At 34.1% G+C, this 18,626-nt stretch overlaps 1 protein-coding gene across 1 annotated transcript; it reads right to left on the bottom strand.

Annotated features, from left to right (window-relative positions):
• Positions 1 to 6,104: 6,104 nt before the first annotated feature.
• Positions 6,105 to 18,502, bottom strand: LOC129271013 (adenine DNA glycosylase-like). Its single transcript, XM_054908358.2, has 13 exons — positions 18,314 to 18,502; positions 17,709 to 17,821; positions 17,013 to 17,123; positions 16,554 to 16,595; positions 15,819 to 16,004; positions 15,097 to 15,194; positions 13,850 to 14,091; positions 12,621 to 12,724; positions 11,235 to 11,307; positions 9,255 to 9,403; positions 8,435 to 8,644; positions 6,468 to 6,873; positions 6,105 to 6,193 (listed from the first exon to the last, which is right to left on the bottom strand). Exons 1-12 carry the CDS (start codon positions 18,441 to 18,443, stop codon positions 6,745 to 6,747), a joined length of 1,587 nt encoding a protein of 528 aa, XP_054764333.2. The 5' UTR covers positions 18,444 to 18,502; the 3' UTR covers positions 6,105 to 6,193; positions 6,468 to 6,744.
• Between the last annotated feature and the right edge of the window lie 124 nt (positions 18,503 to 18,626).

Raw genomic sequence — 18,626 nt, forward strand, 5'->3', positions numbered from 1 at the left:
TAACAAAATCAGCAAACGCTTGGCGCTCGCATTAGATGACTATGATGAGATACGTACGCACTTCATAAATTCCCAAAGATAGTCCTGAAAATGTCCCTTTTTAGGGTTAAGTTATAAAAAAAATTTCAGCTCGCGCTTCGCGCTCGCATTGTTTGTTTTGTAAGACAGGTACGTATCATGATTACAAAACTTTGCTTATTATGTCCCTTTTTAGGACTGAATATCAAACATTTTCAGCTCGCGCTTCGCGCTCGCATTATTTGATCACTAAGATACATATCCTTTTAATGGCACAGTCCTTAAAATGTCCCTATCAGGTCATTATACCTGGCAATTGAATTTGAGCGCGCTTCGCGCGCCCACTTAATGACTCTAAATTTTTGCTGGTGCCCCCCCCCCAATGCCGTGACCCACGGTACGCCACTGTTAGCAGTAGCACTCTTGAAATTTTAGTTGAGACATCTTGCACAGAAGGTCAATTAAAAATTAAAAAATCTTTGATTTTGATATTATTAATGCATAGGGTATATCATTATACTGCAAGTTAGCAACTACGGCACACTAGCCTTTCTATTTTGATCCAAAATGTTTATTTTTAAAGTGCAAATATCTTTGTATATCTTTGTATAATTTACCTTAAAGTATTCACCAAATGCCACTAATTCAATTCTAAAAATTAAAAATCTTTTAGCATGTGATTATTGTAGGGGAGGGGCACATCCCCCATCAGACTCCCCCTGTACTCACGTTGGCGCTGTCACGCCAAATTTAGTTGGCAAATTTAGCTGGTACACCCCCCAACAAAATGCTTCTGGCTACGGCCCTGTATACATGCCTTTGTAAATACTGAGGACAGTTTACAGTATGCCTATATTCTTACATCAGATTAACTTCAATGTAATAAAACAAGACAAATTGAAGGAGTAAACAATATATACCTATATTTTTTATAATTGTTGTTCATATTTATTTATATAAAAAGAGTTATTAAAAACAAAACTAAAAAATGCCCACTTGTCCTTATCTAAAGTGCATAATTCCTGGGTAAAAACATTTTTTTACAAAAACTTTAGAAAGTTGTAATAATTTTACCATTCAAATATGCAAGTGAAAAGAATATCAAATTATTCCATTGAAATAATTGATAATGTATCAATGTTTGCATGACTTAACTTTGCTTCTTTAATCCACATCTTTGGTTTTTCATGTTATGTGATTAATTTTACAATAAAAGTGAGGGATTCTTTTCCCCATGTTGAATCGAGCAAAATACAGCATACTAAGGAGTTAGGACATATCGGGTGATTTTAAGTTCGGTGTTGGTGTTGAAAGCACAATTTGGATTGCGTTTCCTAGCTCCAAAACCTATTCTGAGTTAAAACAAATAATCCAGATCAAAATATGGACAACTCAACACCTAGTGAGTGGCTTTTCAGGACCATCTTCATTTTATGTTTGGTGTTATACTCGTGTAAAAATTGACCTAACACCAACACCAAGAGGTCAACACTGAACTTGAAATCACCCACTGTCAAGTTTATTTTAAGTGTGGCACAAATTAAAGTTAAAGCTTATTTAAGACACGTGTATATCATTACTAACTGGTATACAATAACTTGGTCTAAAAACAGTTGGTCTACTTTTCAGATAGTCTAATATCACAAGGCTAATAAAGGCCATTTGGTCTATTATCAATTTGGACTAATGTCCAGATGGTCTAATATTAATTTCAACTTTGTTTACTTCTCATTTTGCACTTTGTAACATGAAAACTTTGTTCATTACCAGATTATCAATTTATATAGTAGACATTTGCATATGTCATTGTAATTATAAACGACCATTTTATTTCTGTGAAAATGAAATAAAGCAAATTTGAAAAAAAAATAATAGTTGGTGTTCGACCAAGTGGACATTTGATGAATTGGGACATGTATAGCCATGTTCAAATGTCTTATGAAGTTCATTATCACGAATAAACTTTGGAATGTTGCCAATTTAATACCATGATGTAAGTGATCAACACCTGAAAATCTGTAAAAGAAATACAGTACAAAACATGCATGATTGAAATGTTCAATTAATCAACTTATTAGAATTCATTTATGAATAACATAAAAAAAAATATGTTAATTTCACTTGCATTTGATAATAATGCAAAGCCCTGTTGAATGTCTTAAAACTGCAAAGTACATTGAACTTTTTGTTCTGTTGTCAATTTAATACCATGTTAGTGATCAACACCTGAAAACCTGTAAAAGAAAAAAAATATATACCTGATTGAAATGTTCAATTAATTACCATACTACAATTCATTTATGAATAAAATTAACAAAATATATGTTTCATTTTACTCTCTTTTGATAATACAGGGCCCTGTTGAATGTACAGTAGTAAAATAACCCTTTTTGTTATATTGCAATTTAATACCATGATTTGATGTTAGTGATCAACACCTGAACATCTGTAAAGGAAGCACGTAATATTCATGATTGAAATGTTAAATTTATCACCTCATTAGAATTTATTTATGAATGAAATTAACAAACGTTTTATTTCACTCTTATTTGATAATACAGGGCCCTTGTAATGTCTTACAAGTACAATACAAAAATAAACTTTTTGGAATGTTGCCAATTAATACAATGAATTCATGTAACCGATCAGCACGAGAATATCTGTACAATATGCCCCTAACATTCATGATTGAAATGTAAATCAATCAAGTACCAGTAATTCCCTTTTTTCTGAAAAAAAAATAAATAAAAACATACTTTTGGAATGTTACCAATTTAATACAAAATGTTGTATAATGTCATTAACCAGTACCAGAATATTTGTATATGAGGAAGCACCTAAAATTTATGATTGAAATTTTAATCAGTCAAATAATCAGAATGAATTTCTTACTAAAATGAATTAAAGTGACAAGGCTTGATATCTAATTCTCAAATGATCTTCATGTTTAACTCAAATCTTGATCTTGTACATGTATCACAAATATACATGAAACATTTTTTTTTTATCTATTGCACATAAACAACACTTTTACTGTCCAAATGAAAATATCATCAATAATTATTTTGATGAAAATTAAAGGGTTAAATCTAGGCTATGGAGAATTTGATGATAAAAATCACCTTCTAATACTGAGTGCTTGCAAAATGAGGAAAAGTTAAATCTGTGTAATCATAAGAAAATGTATGCCATCGATTAATAAAAAAATTATTATTTTAATTACATTCACACACTACTCTGAATTATGTTTTCAAGAAAAATTCAACTCTTCTTAAAATTCTGATACAAACTTATCATCATCATGAGGTTTGAAAAATAATATTTAAATATTCAGATTATTCAAATAGAATTGAAATGAATCGAAACACTACAACTATTTGAAACTTTTTTATGTTTGTCTCAACGAGAATAATGATTTTGATTTATGATACATGGAAAAAAATGCAATTTAAACTTTTAACAGCAATATGCATATTAATGAAATTGAATTAGACAAAGGTGTCCTATAGTGATAAATGTATATTTTAGTTTTACAATACAGTGAAATGTGTTATTAACAGTAGTCTGTGCAAATATATCTGCCATTACATCTTTGATGGTTCCACATGGTAATTCAACTTCATTTTTAAGGCTTACAGCACCAATACCCATGATAATATCATTATTATCTGAATTATTTTTAACGATTATTTTAATAGTAATCATGATATGGGTACAAGAATGTTATGAAATACAAGGAATTATTGACATAAATGTATCATAAAAAATATGTTAGAGCTAGCACCATTACACTTTATAACCAACAGGATTTAGATTCACAAGTAAGGTATCCCACAAGAGAAATTAGAATTTATCAATTATTACGATCTAAGAAATACACAAAGTACTTTCATTTGGCACATATACATCAACAATGTACATAGAACGATTATTTACACCACGAAGGCAATTAACTGCCATGCATAAAAAAATTCTTTACAACTAAGAAAATATCAGAGATAATATCTATCTAAGTGAATACCTATCTATAAAAGTAATGCATTATAAGTGACACTGATATAATAGCTGTTACCCTACTAACCCAGTTTAATAACTATATATACATATATGGTTGATTAACTAGTCTACTTGGCACATTATATTTCATACACTGAACAAATTTTAAATGATTAGAAATGGCAGAATAATTAATGGCCTTCCTATAATGAGGTAATCTTCTATACATGATTCATTCTCTATTAAAAAAAGAAGCATTCCTTAAAATCTATGAACTGCCTTACTGACATACAAATGTCTGCTGACAATGGAACAGCACAATATTGCAGGGTTCCCAGTGTTTCAAGAAAACTAAATTCTCTTGATTTTCCCTGATAAGAAGTCTCAAAATTTCATAATTATTTCAACTCACTTCGAGTTTCACATGTTACCCTGAACTGTCGATGAAGCAGCCAAGCAGTTCTTGGAAGTAATTGCATTATTTTTTCACACTCACCGTCTTGTTTTCCACTTGCTGTCTGCAAACTAGTTCAGCACTGGTTTGAAGCCAAACATAATTCCCTGACTTTTTGCGATTTCAGGCATTTTTGTAAAATTCCCTGACTTAAAATTGTCCTTAGTCTCCCTGATGGGCTGGGAACCTTGTATTGCACAGCTGGGTATTTCTATATCTCCAGTTGTCCTATCACAATAAGGTATTAAATATATATATCGTCCTCCTGAATATTTAGGCATATTCAGACCAACTTGATTACCAGAGTACCCTTTAAAACTTGTTTAGACCTTGATATACCCGATGATTATTTTTCCCATTCACACCAACCCGAAGCAGACCCTTTCTGGGTAAGTTACAAGCATACACAGTACGGTATGATTAGCAGGCAAGGCCACGGCACTCTGGTACCCAACTGCTCAATGTATTGAGAAAGGACTTGTAATTTGCTTTCACACAACAAAAATACCCAAGACCTCAGAAAAAAAAATTATGCAAATGTTCTTGTAATTTTGACAAGCACCTTCTTTTTAGTGGGTATTTGCTACAAGAATTTTGCTTTCATATTGGCATTTTATAATCGGGCAGATCAGGGCAAAGTTCCTGATGACAAAACTTGGTATTCTCAAACTTTGGGGCGGTCTGAATACACCTATTGTTAAATCCTATTCATGCACCACTTGCTCTTCAGGTAATAATAACGAGGGAAAGAAAACATAGAAGGTGGTTTCAGACTGCCTCAAAGTTTGTCAGTTCCAGGTATTTTCTGATCAGAAAATTTGCCCTGATTTACCCCAATCAGAAAATTCCAGGTAATTTTGGCAGTGTGAAAGCAAATTACATGTAATATCCCTGAAAGAAAATACCCCGGGAAAATGCCCACTAAATAGAAGGTACTTGTTAAAATTACGAGAGCAGGGATTTTTCAAAGGTCGCAGGTATTTTGACAGTGTGAAAGCAAATTACGGGAACTTTCCTAGCCCAGCGTGTATTCGGGCACTGGCACCGTGGTTGGCAACTGAGCTAGTGATTTTGAATCTCGCGCCTTGCTTGCTTATCAGACCCTACTGCGCATGCTTGTAACTTCTAGAACTTTCCCGAAGGGTATGTTTCCGGGCGGTGTGAATGTGAGAATCATTATCGGTTATTTTTTTGTCTGATAAAGATCTCTTAACTTAAAAGGGATTCTTGTGATCGAGGCAGTTTGAAACCACCTAGTTAGGGATGACCCTCTTCCTTGGGCCCTGCTGAGTCGGATTAGGCTAGTGATAATAATGTGTGGGTTTTTGTGACATTTTCTCACCATCTGAAACATTATTATTGATATTATGCTTTTTCTGATTGGGCACAAAGTGTGTTCAATTACATGTAATCAAAATTTTCAGCAACTAAATTGTGTTCTGTCTTGCGGCTGGAGTATGATGAACATGGAAACCTCATTTATATTACAATGGGTTTTTAATTTGAACAGTATCAGGAGAATTCACATACTGTGTAGTCATTTCTTATCATCAACACACTGATGTTTCATTATAGCCAAATATATATATATATATATATATTTTTTTTTGGGGGGGGGGCTCCTTTTCAACAAACAATTGCCTAAATCTGCAACATTGGATAAGCACTAACATTGCAGCGATTGGGGAATTAAAGGGGCTCCAGTTTTTGCTATTATCCAGGGCTCTTTTAATAATAATAATAATAGGCATTTGTATAGCACCATCTAGGCGCATTGTTATTATTATTATTACCCCGGCTTTAGCTCGAGCTGCCTTTCAGCGCTCGTGCATTCAAGGAATTAATCTTGCCGGGTACCAATTCATCTCACCTGGGTCGGGTGCAGCGCATTGTGGATAAATTTCTTGTTGAAGGAAAACACGCCATGGCTAGGATTCGAACCTACGACCCTCTGTTTAAAAGGCGAGAGTTTAGAACCACTAGACCACAACGCGCCCACTTTCGAGTGTTTCGGTGGCAAAATTACCAGGAGCTCCTGTGTAATTTGTTTCCGTTATCATATTACGTCTTTCTCATTTGACCTAGAGCACTTACAATGAGATAAAGTGTGTAAAATCAAATTGTGATTGTGTATATTTTGTAACCCTCGTTGCATATTCAGGCCAAATCAGGAAAGATCCACTGACATTGTCTGACCCACTCTATTTGTCTATAAACTATAATTATTGGTTAGCTAGACTTGGTAGACATTGTGGCACTAACTTCACAAAAATTCATCATGAATCTTCTTTTGTGAAATACCTTGATGTCTTGTCTTCTTTCTTTGTAAAATAACTGTCGAGTTTGCGTTGTTTGGCGGCATTCCCATTCTCCATTTCTGATTTCTTAGATTTCTTTCCAGATTTCTAGACAGAGGAAGAAGGAAGAAATGTGACATAAAGATGATGACTAGAAGTAGATTTGTTGACTATAAATCAAATCCCCCAAAACTTTCTTTGAGATGAGTTTAATCTATCAATGGTTATGATAATGAAATGTTCCTAGGAGTATTTTCTCGAAGAATATTGCTATAATCACTCAAAAAGAAAATAACTTATGCTTTGTAAGACTTCCATGATATATCTTATCTGTTGTAATAGTTATGACATTGAATGTATCAATCATTTTATCTCATATAGCTATACATGATCTAGTTCTATAATCAACTAAAAAGAAAAAACTTACATGTATACTTTAAAAGACTTAATTTTCATGACATATCTTAACTGTTTTTATAATACACGGATCTGGTTCTAAATTCAACTAAAAGGAAGAGAACTCACACTATATAAGACAATCAATTTCAATGGTATTGCCATTGTATAAATCAAATACTTTCCTCTGATTCCTGTAGATATATGATCTATTCATAATAATCAACTTAAAAGAGAAAAACTTAATATGCAATAGAACGTTTCATCTCCAGGATTCACCTTCGCAAGGCATGTCTTTGTATGCATCAAAGGCTTTTTCAAATATATGAAGATATATCTTATTTCTAATTTTCTATGAAAGTAACTTATGTTTTAAGAATTTAAGAATAGGAAAACTTCCTCATTCTATAAGAATTACAGGATAAGAAAAGGATTCACACTATGTAAAGATAAAGTATAAGAAAAAAAGTAAGAATAAGAGAATAAGAATTTAATAATAAGGAAGTTATACTAAGAATTACAATAAAGGAAAAGAGCTTATACTATACACTAATTCTTAGAGTTCAAAAAGAGAACTTATACTGTATAAGACCCTTTATTTCCATGATTCACTTTGTCATTGTTTGTTTCAAAAACTTTCCTCACACCTACATATATGCTCTATTTCAATATTACTTTAAAAGAAATGAGGTTATACTATAAAGGAAATTATGGTATAAGACATAAATTTATTCAATTCGATATGATTTGAATTGATTCATTTACTTTTCTTCTACATAACAATATGATATGAAAACATGAATATATAACAAATACATTTTGACAATAAATCAGACATAAATCTATCATTGAACATAAAATCAGTTGCAAGAAGATGGATTGCCACTGTAAGCAAAAATGCTTGAAAATATGACAAATCAAAACATATATTGATTATATAATCATATTATATGAGCAGAATTGATGACTGCAAATTATTAAAATATAAATTGAGTAAAAAGAAAGAAAAACAAGCACTTGCTAAAATATATAATCATAAAGAAAAACCAATGATGATGGTGAATTGGAATCATAATGCAGCAATAGTACTATGAGAACTATGGTATTAGAAAGTACCTATAATACATGTATAAAACTCAAGGTACAAAAAAGAACCTTATTAGACTGTAAGAATTATATCATAAGAAAAGAACTTATGCTATGAGAACTATAGTATAGGAAAATAACATAAGATAAGAACTTATGATACAAGACATTAAATTTTCATGATTACCTTAGTAATAGCCCTGCCATTGTATGCTTCAAATGCTTTCCTCATACCGGTAGATACAGCTTGATTCTCAAAGGCATTTCTTGATACCCACTGATGATGTGGGGTGTCTTCAGATTCTTCAGATTTCTCGCATCCATCCTCCTCCTCCTCCTCGACAATCATCGTCTCTAGCTCGTAGGTTTGTTGGATGTGAGAGAACATGTGCACAAACTTGGAATTAGAGAGAAAAGTAAAAATGCATGAAGTGTTGTATACCACTATGCTGCACTCCACCCAGGTGTAGTAAATGGGTACCAGGCAGGAAAAAAAATAATTCCTTGAAACAAGCTATTGAGGGATGGGCTACGACTCAACTTGGGTTTATAATAATTTTGACCCAAAATCACTCTGCAGAGTGAATAAAAGCATGTTTCAAGTTGCATTACTATTATTAGCAGAAGTAGTATTATTATAGGAATTCCATTGGCTACTGTACCAAAGCATTAGTTTTGATAGGCATATCTTTTAGAAATAAAGTGAAGATTTTACTATTCTGCAGCCACTTGATCTACTAATGGATAGTAGGAATGCTTTTTGGCTTTGTTCATTTGCATTTTATTTGTTGTACGAATGTTGTAAAAAGTTTAGAGTCAGTTTATTACAATTTAATTAGTGAAGGACTACATGATCAAAACATTTTGTCCTTGGAAAGGGCTCATTTGCATTGAACCCACTTACAAAAATCCAAATGGGCTATTTTGCATTGATGGCATTTTTTAATGTAATGGAGCAGGGCAAATACCCCATATCCTTTTTTAAAATTAATTTATTAACTACCTACCTGACATATGTGTCTTCTCTTTCTAACATTCTTCAAGGTCATATTCAAGGTGCCCTTAAGATAGTTATCCATCTTGCTTCTCATCTTCTTTGGAGAGGTGTCTTCTGCTATCTCTATACTAGGAAACTCCCACATCCCAGCTAATAGACCTGTATTGTGTTTATCAAGGATGACAGCAGGAATAAAATGTTTATGAGATCAGAAAATGATAATGGTGAGGCTGCTAGCATACAGTGCGTTTTACAAAAAAATGAAACCAATTTTCAGAGATAGATTTCACAATCATTAAAGGTTTTTTCTATAAATTTTATAGTTTATGGTAAGAGTGGAATGTCATCTTTAATTGAAGACAAAGGGCTTAGCAAATCGTTCACACATATAAATAAATATTGAGGCATACCAGAAACGATTCACGCGGAAACTCATGTGAGAATCTGAATCCATGCTCATTTCAGGGATCTGTGAGAGAAACTTAACAAAGAATACAAAAGAAATGCTAATGAGCCAATCGTTGAATAAGCACGATCATCATATCATGAACTAATCTTGACGAAATAAACCAGACTTCAGAATGCAGGCCTTTGTTTCTCAGATGGAATTCCACTCAGCATCTTTCACTTTGAAATTTTTAGATTTTTACTGTTTGGATTAAAAGAAGTTGAAGATGTGGGAATTTCTAAATAGCCATGTCTCTCAGTGAAAATCCTCCTCAGCAATCTTTAACTTTGTCATTCCTACATTCCAATTGTTTGTCTATGCAGAATGTGAGAAAAAGAAATCAAAGATGCTGAGGGGGAATTTCTATATTATTAAGAGGCCTGCCTCTCAGTGGGAATCCTCGTACTCCGCATCTTTCATTTTGAACTTCTTACAAGTCACCACTGTTTGGCTTTGCTGAATGGGAAGATAAGCCATGGCGTGTTTTCCTTCAGCAAGAAATTTACCCACATAGTGCTGCACTCGACCCAGGTGAGGTGAATGGGTACCCGGTAGGATTTATTCCTTGAATGCTTTAGCGCCTGTATGGCAGCTCAGCTACAGCCGGGGTAATAATATAATACTAAGTATCAAGCGCAGTAGAGTATATGCAATTATAGTAGCTGCGCTATATAAATATGGACCATATTATTATCATTATTATAAGAAGTTTCTACATTCTGAGCCATATCTCAGTGGGAATCTCCCTCAACATTTTTCACTTCGAAATTCCTACATTCCCACTGTTTTGATTAAATGAAGTGGAGGATTAGAAGTCAAAAACACTGAATGAAAGTGACTTCATTCTGAATCATGCCACTAGGTGGAAATCACACTCAGCATCTTTAAATTTGTAATTCTTACATTCCCATTATTTTGTCTATGCAGAATGTGAGAAAAAGAAATCAAAGATGCTGAGGGGGAATTTCTATATTAAGAGGCCTGCCTCTCAGTGGGAATCCTCGTACTCGGCATCTTTCATTTTGAACTTATTATTGTTTGGCTTTGCTGAATGGGAGGATAAGAAGTCAACGACAATGAGTGGAAATTTCAAAACTCTGAGCCATGTCTCAAGATGGATATCCCATTCAGGATCTTTAATTTTGACATTCCAACATTCCACTTGTTTAGCTGTGCTAGATTATGGGAGAATATAAAATAGTTTTAAAAAAAGCTAAGTGAGAAATCATGGTAAAAGATATTGCTCAGACTTTTATGGAGGTGCTTTGATGAAAAACAGTCCTGAAGAGGATTTGAATTGTGTTAAATATTTCAATATGTAAGGAGATACGTATCCTGAAATGTAATAAAAGAAACACAGCATTCACAATACTGTGCCACTGTGTAGTCTGAAAGTGAGCAAAATGACAAAAAGAGTAAAAAGGAAAAAAAAATTAATGTTTAATGGAAATATAGAAATAAAAGAAAAGGGTGGATAGAGATGAATATATACAAGTACATCAAGGGTGAAAAGGTTTATTGAGGGTGCAAGGTGATATTTACCAGTATCTGGTCGTTGCACCATGAGATATTCCGAATCTTGACTTGACTGTCTTTCTACGATGCAAACAGCATGCTGCAAAAACAAAATAATGATACATTTGCATCAATTCTCAATTCCTCTTTTATGAAATCTTGTTATCAAAACAATGGGCAGAATTTGATTCAGTAGCTTATTGAGTTAGCTTTTATTTTGTCTTTGTTGCCACTTGTCAACCCCCTTGAAACATAAATCAAGTTAAGGCGGGAGGTGCTGCCCCTATCCAGATCGCCATCTGATTAGGGCAACAAGAACAACTTAAGCTAAAAAAGATACCTGTAGGGGAAGGCAGGGTAAGTTGAGCATAGGGGCAAGTTGAGCCACCAGCCCCAGGCCAATAATGAATGAGTCAGATATTGTGGTGGTGTCATATATTGATGACCCATTGCATAACCCTTAACCCCACCACACTGTTTTCAACTTTGAAACAAAAAGTACTTTTTAGAGGAAAAAATGAAATTTCAGCCAAAAAAGTAAAAAAGGATGTGAAATAGATCAGCACTTTTTATATAGACACGTCTTCAAATATAATAAAGACATAAGAACAACATTATTAGTCCAGGTATGGATCTTCATTCTTGTCATAGTCTTTTACATGATGGATGCATAAGAAATGTGTGGATGGGAAATTATCGCATTAAGTTAGGACTGGGGGAAGTTGAGCCAGCCACCATGGGGCAAGTTGAGCCATGGTAATTCTTATGGTAATGTATAGAAAAACAAACAAAACCCTAAAAGGCCATCGATATGCAGGCAGAAAAGAGCAAATTTACAGGACTCTTCTTTTCCTTTTAGAGGATGTTAGTATTTATGGAGAATTAGCAAGCGAAAAGACTTTAAATAAAAACATTGATATGCTGGTTCTTCCCCCATACATTTTGTACATAATTTTTGTGGCTCAACTTACCCCAGAAGGTGGCTAAACTTACCCCACAGATGGGGCAAGTTGAGCCATTTGACATTACTTTTTTCAAAGGTGACAATGACTTTCAGTGTGGGGGTAGAAAGTTATATATAGGTGAAAAATATTTAAAAAGAATTAAATTTTAAGGCACGGTAACTATTTCTGCAAGATTATTAATCATATCAATTCTAACATGCAAAAAAGCAATAAGTGTCACAGCTTACCCCACCTTCCCCTATACTTTTTAATGCTATGCCCTTTAGTGCAGAAACTTGTATTAGAGCAAACTTTGACCTTTTATATGACATTTAATGCTATAGGGGTGGTACTCTAATATCAGAGAAAAGATTGCAGTTTAAGCAATCCTTAAATAAGTATCAACTAAACCGATTTGAAGACCCCGACTTCATTATGTAAATAGTCAAAACAGATGAAGTAAACTTACGACTTGCTGTCTCAATGGCTTTCGTTTTGGTTTCCTGGGGTAGTTCATTACTCCTAGTTTAGTATCAGGAGGCCCATCCAAGCAGAGTGTGCATCCATCAGCAGCTAATTAAAATACAAATTATCAAATTCATACCAAGAGGCGCGATAGCTCAGTCGGTAGAGCGGGGGATTCGTATTCCAGTGACCCGGGTTCGATTCACACTTGGTGCGCTATTGCCCTTTGGTAAGTCATTAATCCTCATTACCAGGTCCTTCGGAGACGACATTAAGCCGTCGGTCCTCTGGTTGCTTGCTTACAAGCATTCATGCTTTCTTAGCAATCAGGTAAAAAATCCCAACCAATCAAGAACATATTTACACCGATTGTTGCTTCCTGTAATAAAACCAGTACACTAGCTATCACCTACATGTATGGTCCTATAAACTCTACTGTCCTTTTGTAAAAGCTCACACCAAAGATTAATAATTTAGAGTGAAAAGACCACTGAAAATTATCAAAACTTTCTCAGTTTGTCAGAAAGACTTGGATTTTAAGTTTCACATCATGCAATATACCAATTTGACCTGTCACCCAATATAATTTCAAATAAGGCAACTTGTCAGAAGTCTATACTGCATTTTATAGATGGAAGCCTGCTACAAAGGCACTAGTGTCCTTTCATAGTTGCTTTCCCGCATTCCCCAAGAGCAGCAACTGTTTGCAGTTTGGGAGTTATATTCATTTTAATATCTTATTATCATACAATAATACAAACATATTTTAGAAATTGAGGCACAAGAAATACAATTACTTTGCATGATAAATTGATTTGAGTGCGTAGCCTTAGGTCCCTTCCAAACTCTGCGGCAGTCCCCAGAGGTGTTTTTAAAACACTAAATAATTTTCATTATTGTGAGCCTTGTAATATTTTCTTTTTGGGTAATGATCTTTAGAATATTTACCACAATTTAGAGTAAGACAAATATCAAAATTTGTCATAGTTTTATCATTTGTAAACAAAGTGCGTAGCCTAAGGTCCCCCCCACCATAAATCAAAAGTCCTTATAGTAGTGTAAGTATATCGTAGGCCCCGTAACCCAAAGGTTAGCGATTAATCGCTAAATGAAGTGGCCTATCAAGGTCATCGTTGCATGTGCATTTTGCTCATTAGAGTTGATAGGAACCAATCAAAATTGTTCTTTCAAATTAGCGATTAATCGCTAAATTTTGGGTCACGGGGCCCTTACCACATTCAATATCTCGGATCTCCTCTTTCTTCAGTGGCGGCTGACTTAGAATACTTTTGGTCAGTTTGGTAGCAGGGTCCCTGGTCAGATGATCCATCTGTTTTATGGCCTTACAGTGGGATTGGACCGGACAGGTGTTACATTGGGGTGCCTGAGGGGTGCAGACCGTCGCCCCAAGCTCCATCATTGATTGGTTGAAGTCCCCGGGTCGGTCTGGGTCGACGATGGCATTGGCAAGGTCCCTATAGATGGAAGAAAGTACAATAAGAAGCTATTAACTGTGATTAGAAAACATATTAGAGAACACCAGGGGGTCGTTTCACAAAGAGTTTGAGTGCATTGAGTAGCTCAAAATCGATAATTCTGATGATCACTAACACAGAAAAGCATGTGGGACAGTTTAATAATTTTGCTTAAAATAAATACCCGACATCTGAATTCCATGCTTATTTTGCTCATTTCTCAGCAATTACGCATTTTCTCCCAGAGCAATTCGGCACAAAAAATGGCACATACTTTGGTGGTAATTTCATTGGATTCTGTTTGAACTAATTTTGAGATAGAATTACCATCACTGGTATTTATCTTTAAATGCTGACGCGCACAGTATGTTATAGTATGTGTAATCTTATTAATAAATAGGAGGTAGTGCACATCCTGTTCTGATGATCTGACCACTTCCCCGATGTATTATATATACTGCATGCAACTGAAATTCAAATACGACTCTAAGTCACACTCAAATCTTTGTGAAACAACCAGTAAGACCTTGGTCAGTTAGATAAATGTAAAAAGCTGTTCGTTATGACTTTGAAATGAAACACTTTTTTCTATGGAGATTGTTTTTTATCCATAAGCTTCTTCTTCCATGTTATAGTTCTATTTAAAGTATTGCATTTTAACTATTTAAATAAAAATAAAAAGGATAGATATTTGCTTTTCCATATATCACTCATTCTCAAATTCTTGCAGACCAGTGTCTGCGCTGCTATATCGTGAATGATGCCAACTAGAGACAATCCCTTGATCTGTGTGCCTGAGACTTGGTGAGATATTCGAATAGTTTTCAATATTTTTTATTCTGGGGCAGAACTGAGAATGTTCATTATTTCATTATGCATTTGCAGTACTACCCTGGACAATAAATTGACAAATTATCTTCTACCTGTACCATGTGAGAACAAACTGACAAATCAATGAAAATTCATGAATATTCATTGGAGGGATATAATAGAGAGTTTCTTTACCACATTGCTGCCATGACATTCTTACTGGTAAAATCGGCACCTATCAACCTCAACCGGGCAAGAACTCTGATCACATTGCCATCCACAACACCGGTAGCCTTGATAAAAAAACAATAAAAGAAAATATGAGCATATCTCACATTGCAATAAGTGAAGAAAATCTGTGATAATGTGACTGAGGAAGGGGAAGGTCATAACATTGTAGACCCTATCCCATCCCCTCCCAGTGCATCAAAATAATGCAGATAGGAAGCATGATAGCTCAGTCGGTACAGTAACGGAAATTGCAATCCAGTGACCCAGGTTTGATTCCCACATGGTGTGCTAGTGCCCTCAGTTATTTATCCTCATCACCAGGTCCCTCACAGAGGACCTTCAGCCATCAGTCCTCTGGTTGCTTGCTTACAAGCATTCATGCTTTCTTAGCAATCAGAAATCATCATCATCATTATATGCTGAAAATATGAAACCTTTATAATGTAAATATTGATTGATTTTGTGGGGGCAATATAATAATAAAAATAATAAAAAACATTCTACATGTCAGGGGGTAACATGGGCATTTCAAAATGTGCTTTTCCTGTTAATAACGTATTACTTGGGAACAAAATGTAATAGACATAATAATACAAAATCTTTCAAGATTAAAAACGACACAGATTATTGCCTTACAACAAATTACAAAAATTATTTGATGATGCGCAGATGCTGAAAAACAGTACCTCGTTGAAGGATATTGAGGCTATTGCTCCTGCTGTATAGCGGCCAACACCAGGCAGCTTCTTCTGAAGTTGTTCAGCGGTTCCTGGAATCTGACCATCGAGCTCATTCTTAACCTTGAGAGCACCCTCTAAAAGACGCTGCCCTCTAGAGTAATAGCCAAGACCTGCCCAGACTTCTCGCACTTCCTATAAATAGATATTATAATTAATCTAACAAGGACGACATTACCAAAGGTATCTTGAAAAAGAAATTGTAAATGCAAATCACCTTTCAAATGATTGGGGTATCACATAAGACTGACAAAAAAATTGTTTTAAACAAAGCAAAACAAAAATAGCATTAAAGCCTCTTAAGACTCCAAAAGTCAATGTCATTAACTTGAAAATGCTACTTAATGTAATCTGAGCCTAGTACATGACTCAGTTTCAGTGATATAATCAGCTTCCACACAGCTTTCCAGCCCCTTAATAAGATTGTCACTTATTATTGTCAGTAATTCAAAAGTTTTGAATGAAATTGCTGGAGTGGCTCCTAACAAAGCTCAAATTCAGTAGAACAAGAAACAGACAATTTTGCCATTATTCTACATATCATAAAGATTTTTATCAAAAATAATCATAATTGTAATCAATAGTAGTAAGTACAAATACATGTATCATAAATATCTACACCATATATGTGTGAAATGAAACTAGACTCAAATTCTTCTTATCTGTTTGTAATATAATTCTCACCTCTATAGATGCCTTTGACAGTGATTCAAGAGTTGGCCATTTCTGGAAAGATAGCGACAGACATTTCAGAAATTGTAATCATATCGAATGAAATTAATTTACATAATCGTTATATCATTCGATGGAGCAATGTCAGGTTTGTGATAAACAAAATCTTTAAAAAAAAACCTTGTTTAAAGAAAAAGTTGTAACACATTAAAAGAATGTCTATATCAATTCAAAATGTGTTTGAAACCAATATTTAGTGATAGTTTTCATACTGTGATTATTTAGATTTTATTCTCTGATTTTCACAATGTTAATATCATCAAGAAAAATAATAAGCTCCATGTAATTCAATTGACCAATAAAATTTAATTTAAAAAAAAAATCCAACTTGTTCAGAACTCAATAAGTCAATGTCTTTCACAATTTGTTTATATTCAAAAGGGGTTAAACAATTTTGCTATATGTACTTACTTTCATCCATTTGTTGTAATAATCAATCACCGTGGCAACCTGTGTCTGTTGACACATTATCTCAGAAACCCAGATGGCATATGCGTTATGATTAGTGTCTTCTCCTTTTATCTGCAAACAATAAAAAGGAATTTATGAAGGAAAATAACAAATTTATATGACAAGTCATATCACTAAAATGGGACTAATGGCAAAAAGGAGAATATTGAAAAAAAATAGATACTTGCAAGTAAAAATAATTTCAAATAACAATAAGATGCTCATATATGCTTCACAACAATAAATTCAATTTACCTATACAGCCAAAGGCAAAATAAGGTTTTGAGATATTTCACTTTACCAAGCAAATGTCCTAATCATATCTCAAAATTGTTTTAATCATATTTTTCTCCTAATAACAGCATAGGTAATCAATAACTAATGTGGACAGTTTTCATTCATTCATTCATATTTGAAAAATATGTTTATAGATCACTTTTATCAATACCATATATACTTTAATTTTTAATGAGGATTATATTGGAAAGCATTTCATGAAAAATTAATCTTGTCATCGATTTTCACAAATTACCTCAAAGCAGATTCGATGAAATGATTAGTAGCTTCCATCTATTATTAGTGAAAATCAATAACAAAATAGCATAACGGAAGTCTTCCTACTGTTCTAGTCTCCAACACAAATCTAAGCCTACTTACGTTTCTCCATGGCAAATCCCTCTTGTTTGCATCATACCACTTCAGTAATTTCTTACGCAAAGACTCGATTTCAGTCTCCGAAAATCTGTGAATAGGACCTCGTACCTGTGAATCTGATGAGAATTTGAATGATATTACCATTAGAAAGTAATACAATATACATGAAATATCCTTAATTACAGTTACTCATGTTCATACAGATAGAATAGCAATTTAGTAACTGAATTTATAACTCTGATCGATTGTTGTTATTTTTCCACTTTATGAATTGGAAAGGAAATAACATAGACTGCATTCTCCCTCTTTCTCTCATCATTGTTTTTAATTCGCTCTCCCAATAAATACAAGCTAGATCTGGCATACTCAGGCTGAAGTCAAAAACATTTAGGGAGCAGCTCCCCCAGACAAGTCAACACCAACAGAGATATAACAGATCATCAGATAGTCCAGCGTCCAAAACTGATAAGCCTATTAGTTACCTTCACTACATGAGTATCAGTTAGCATCATGATTGATGTCATCGATGATGTAGCCTTTTTTGCACTTGCACTTTTGCAGCACAACTTGGTAAACGTAAGTACATTAGGACTAACTCTTCTACCTACCGGAAATACTGTTGATTTTCGATGCCTTCTTCATCATGGACATAAATCGGGCAATTATCACTGATATTTGATGCTTCTTCAGATCTTCAAATCTGGAGCTGATACTTATCCCAAGTCTGATTCCATGCATACGTACTCACTGCACACAGCTTTCAAAGCTTGACACTCGACTCGCCCACGAGTTTGTTATGAAATGCATTTCGATTCGGCGCGCGCCTTGTTGAAAGGGAAAATCCCGGATGATTCCACTCAATCAATTAGAGGGGCTTAGCGTTAAAAGTATTGATAATATATCAGATTTTTAAACAATTAT

The sequence above is a fragment of the Lytechinus pictus genome, chromosome 11 (assembly GCF_037042905.1).
Source record: "Lytechinus pictus isolate F3 Inbred chromosome 11, Lp3.0, whole genome shotgun sequence".
Classification (NCBI taxonomy): domain Eukaryota; kingdom Metazoa; phylum Echinodermata; class Echinoidea; order Temnopleuroida; family Toxopneustidae; genus Lytechinus; species Lytechinus pictus.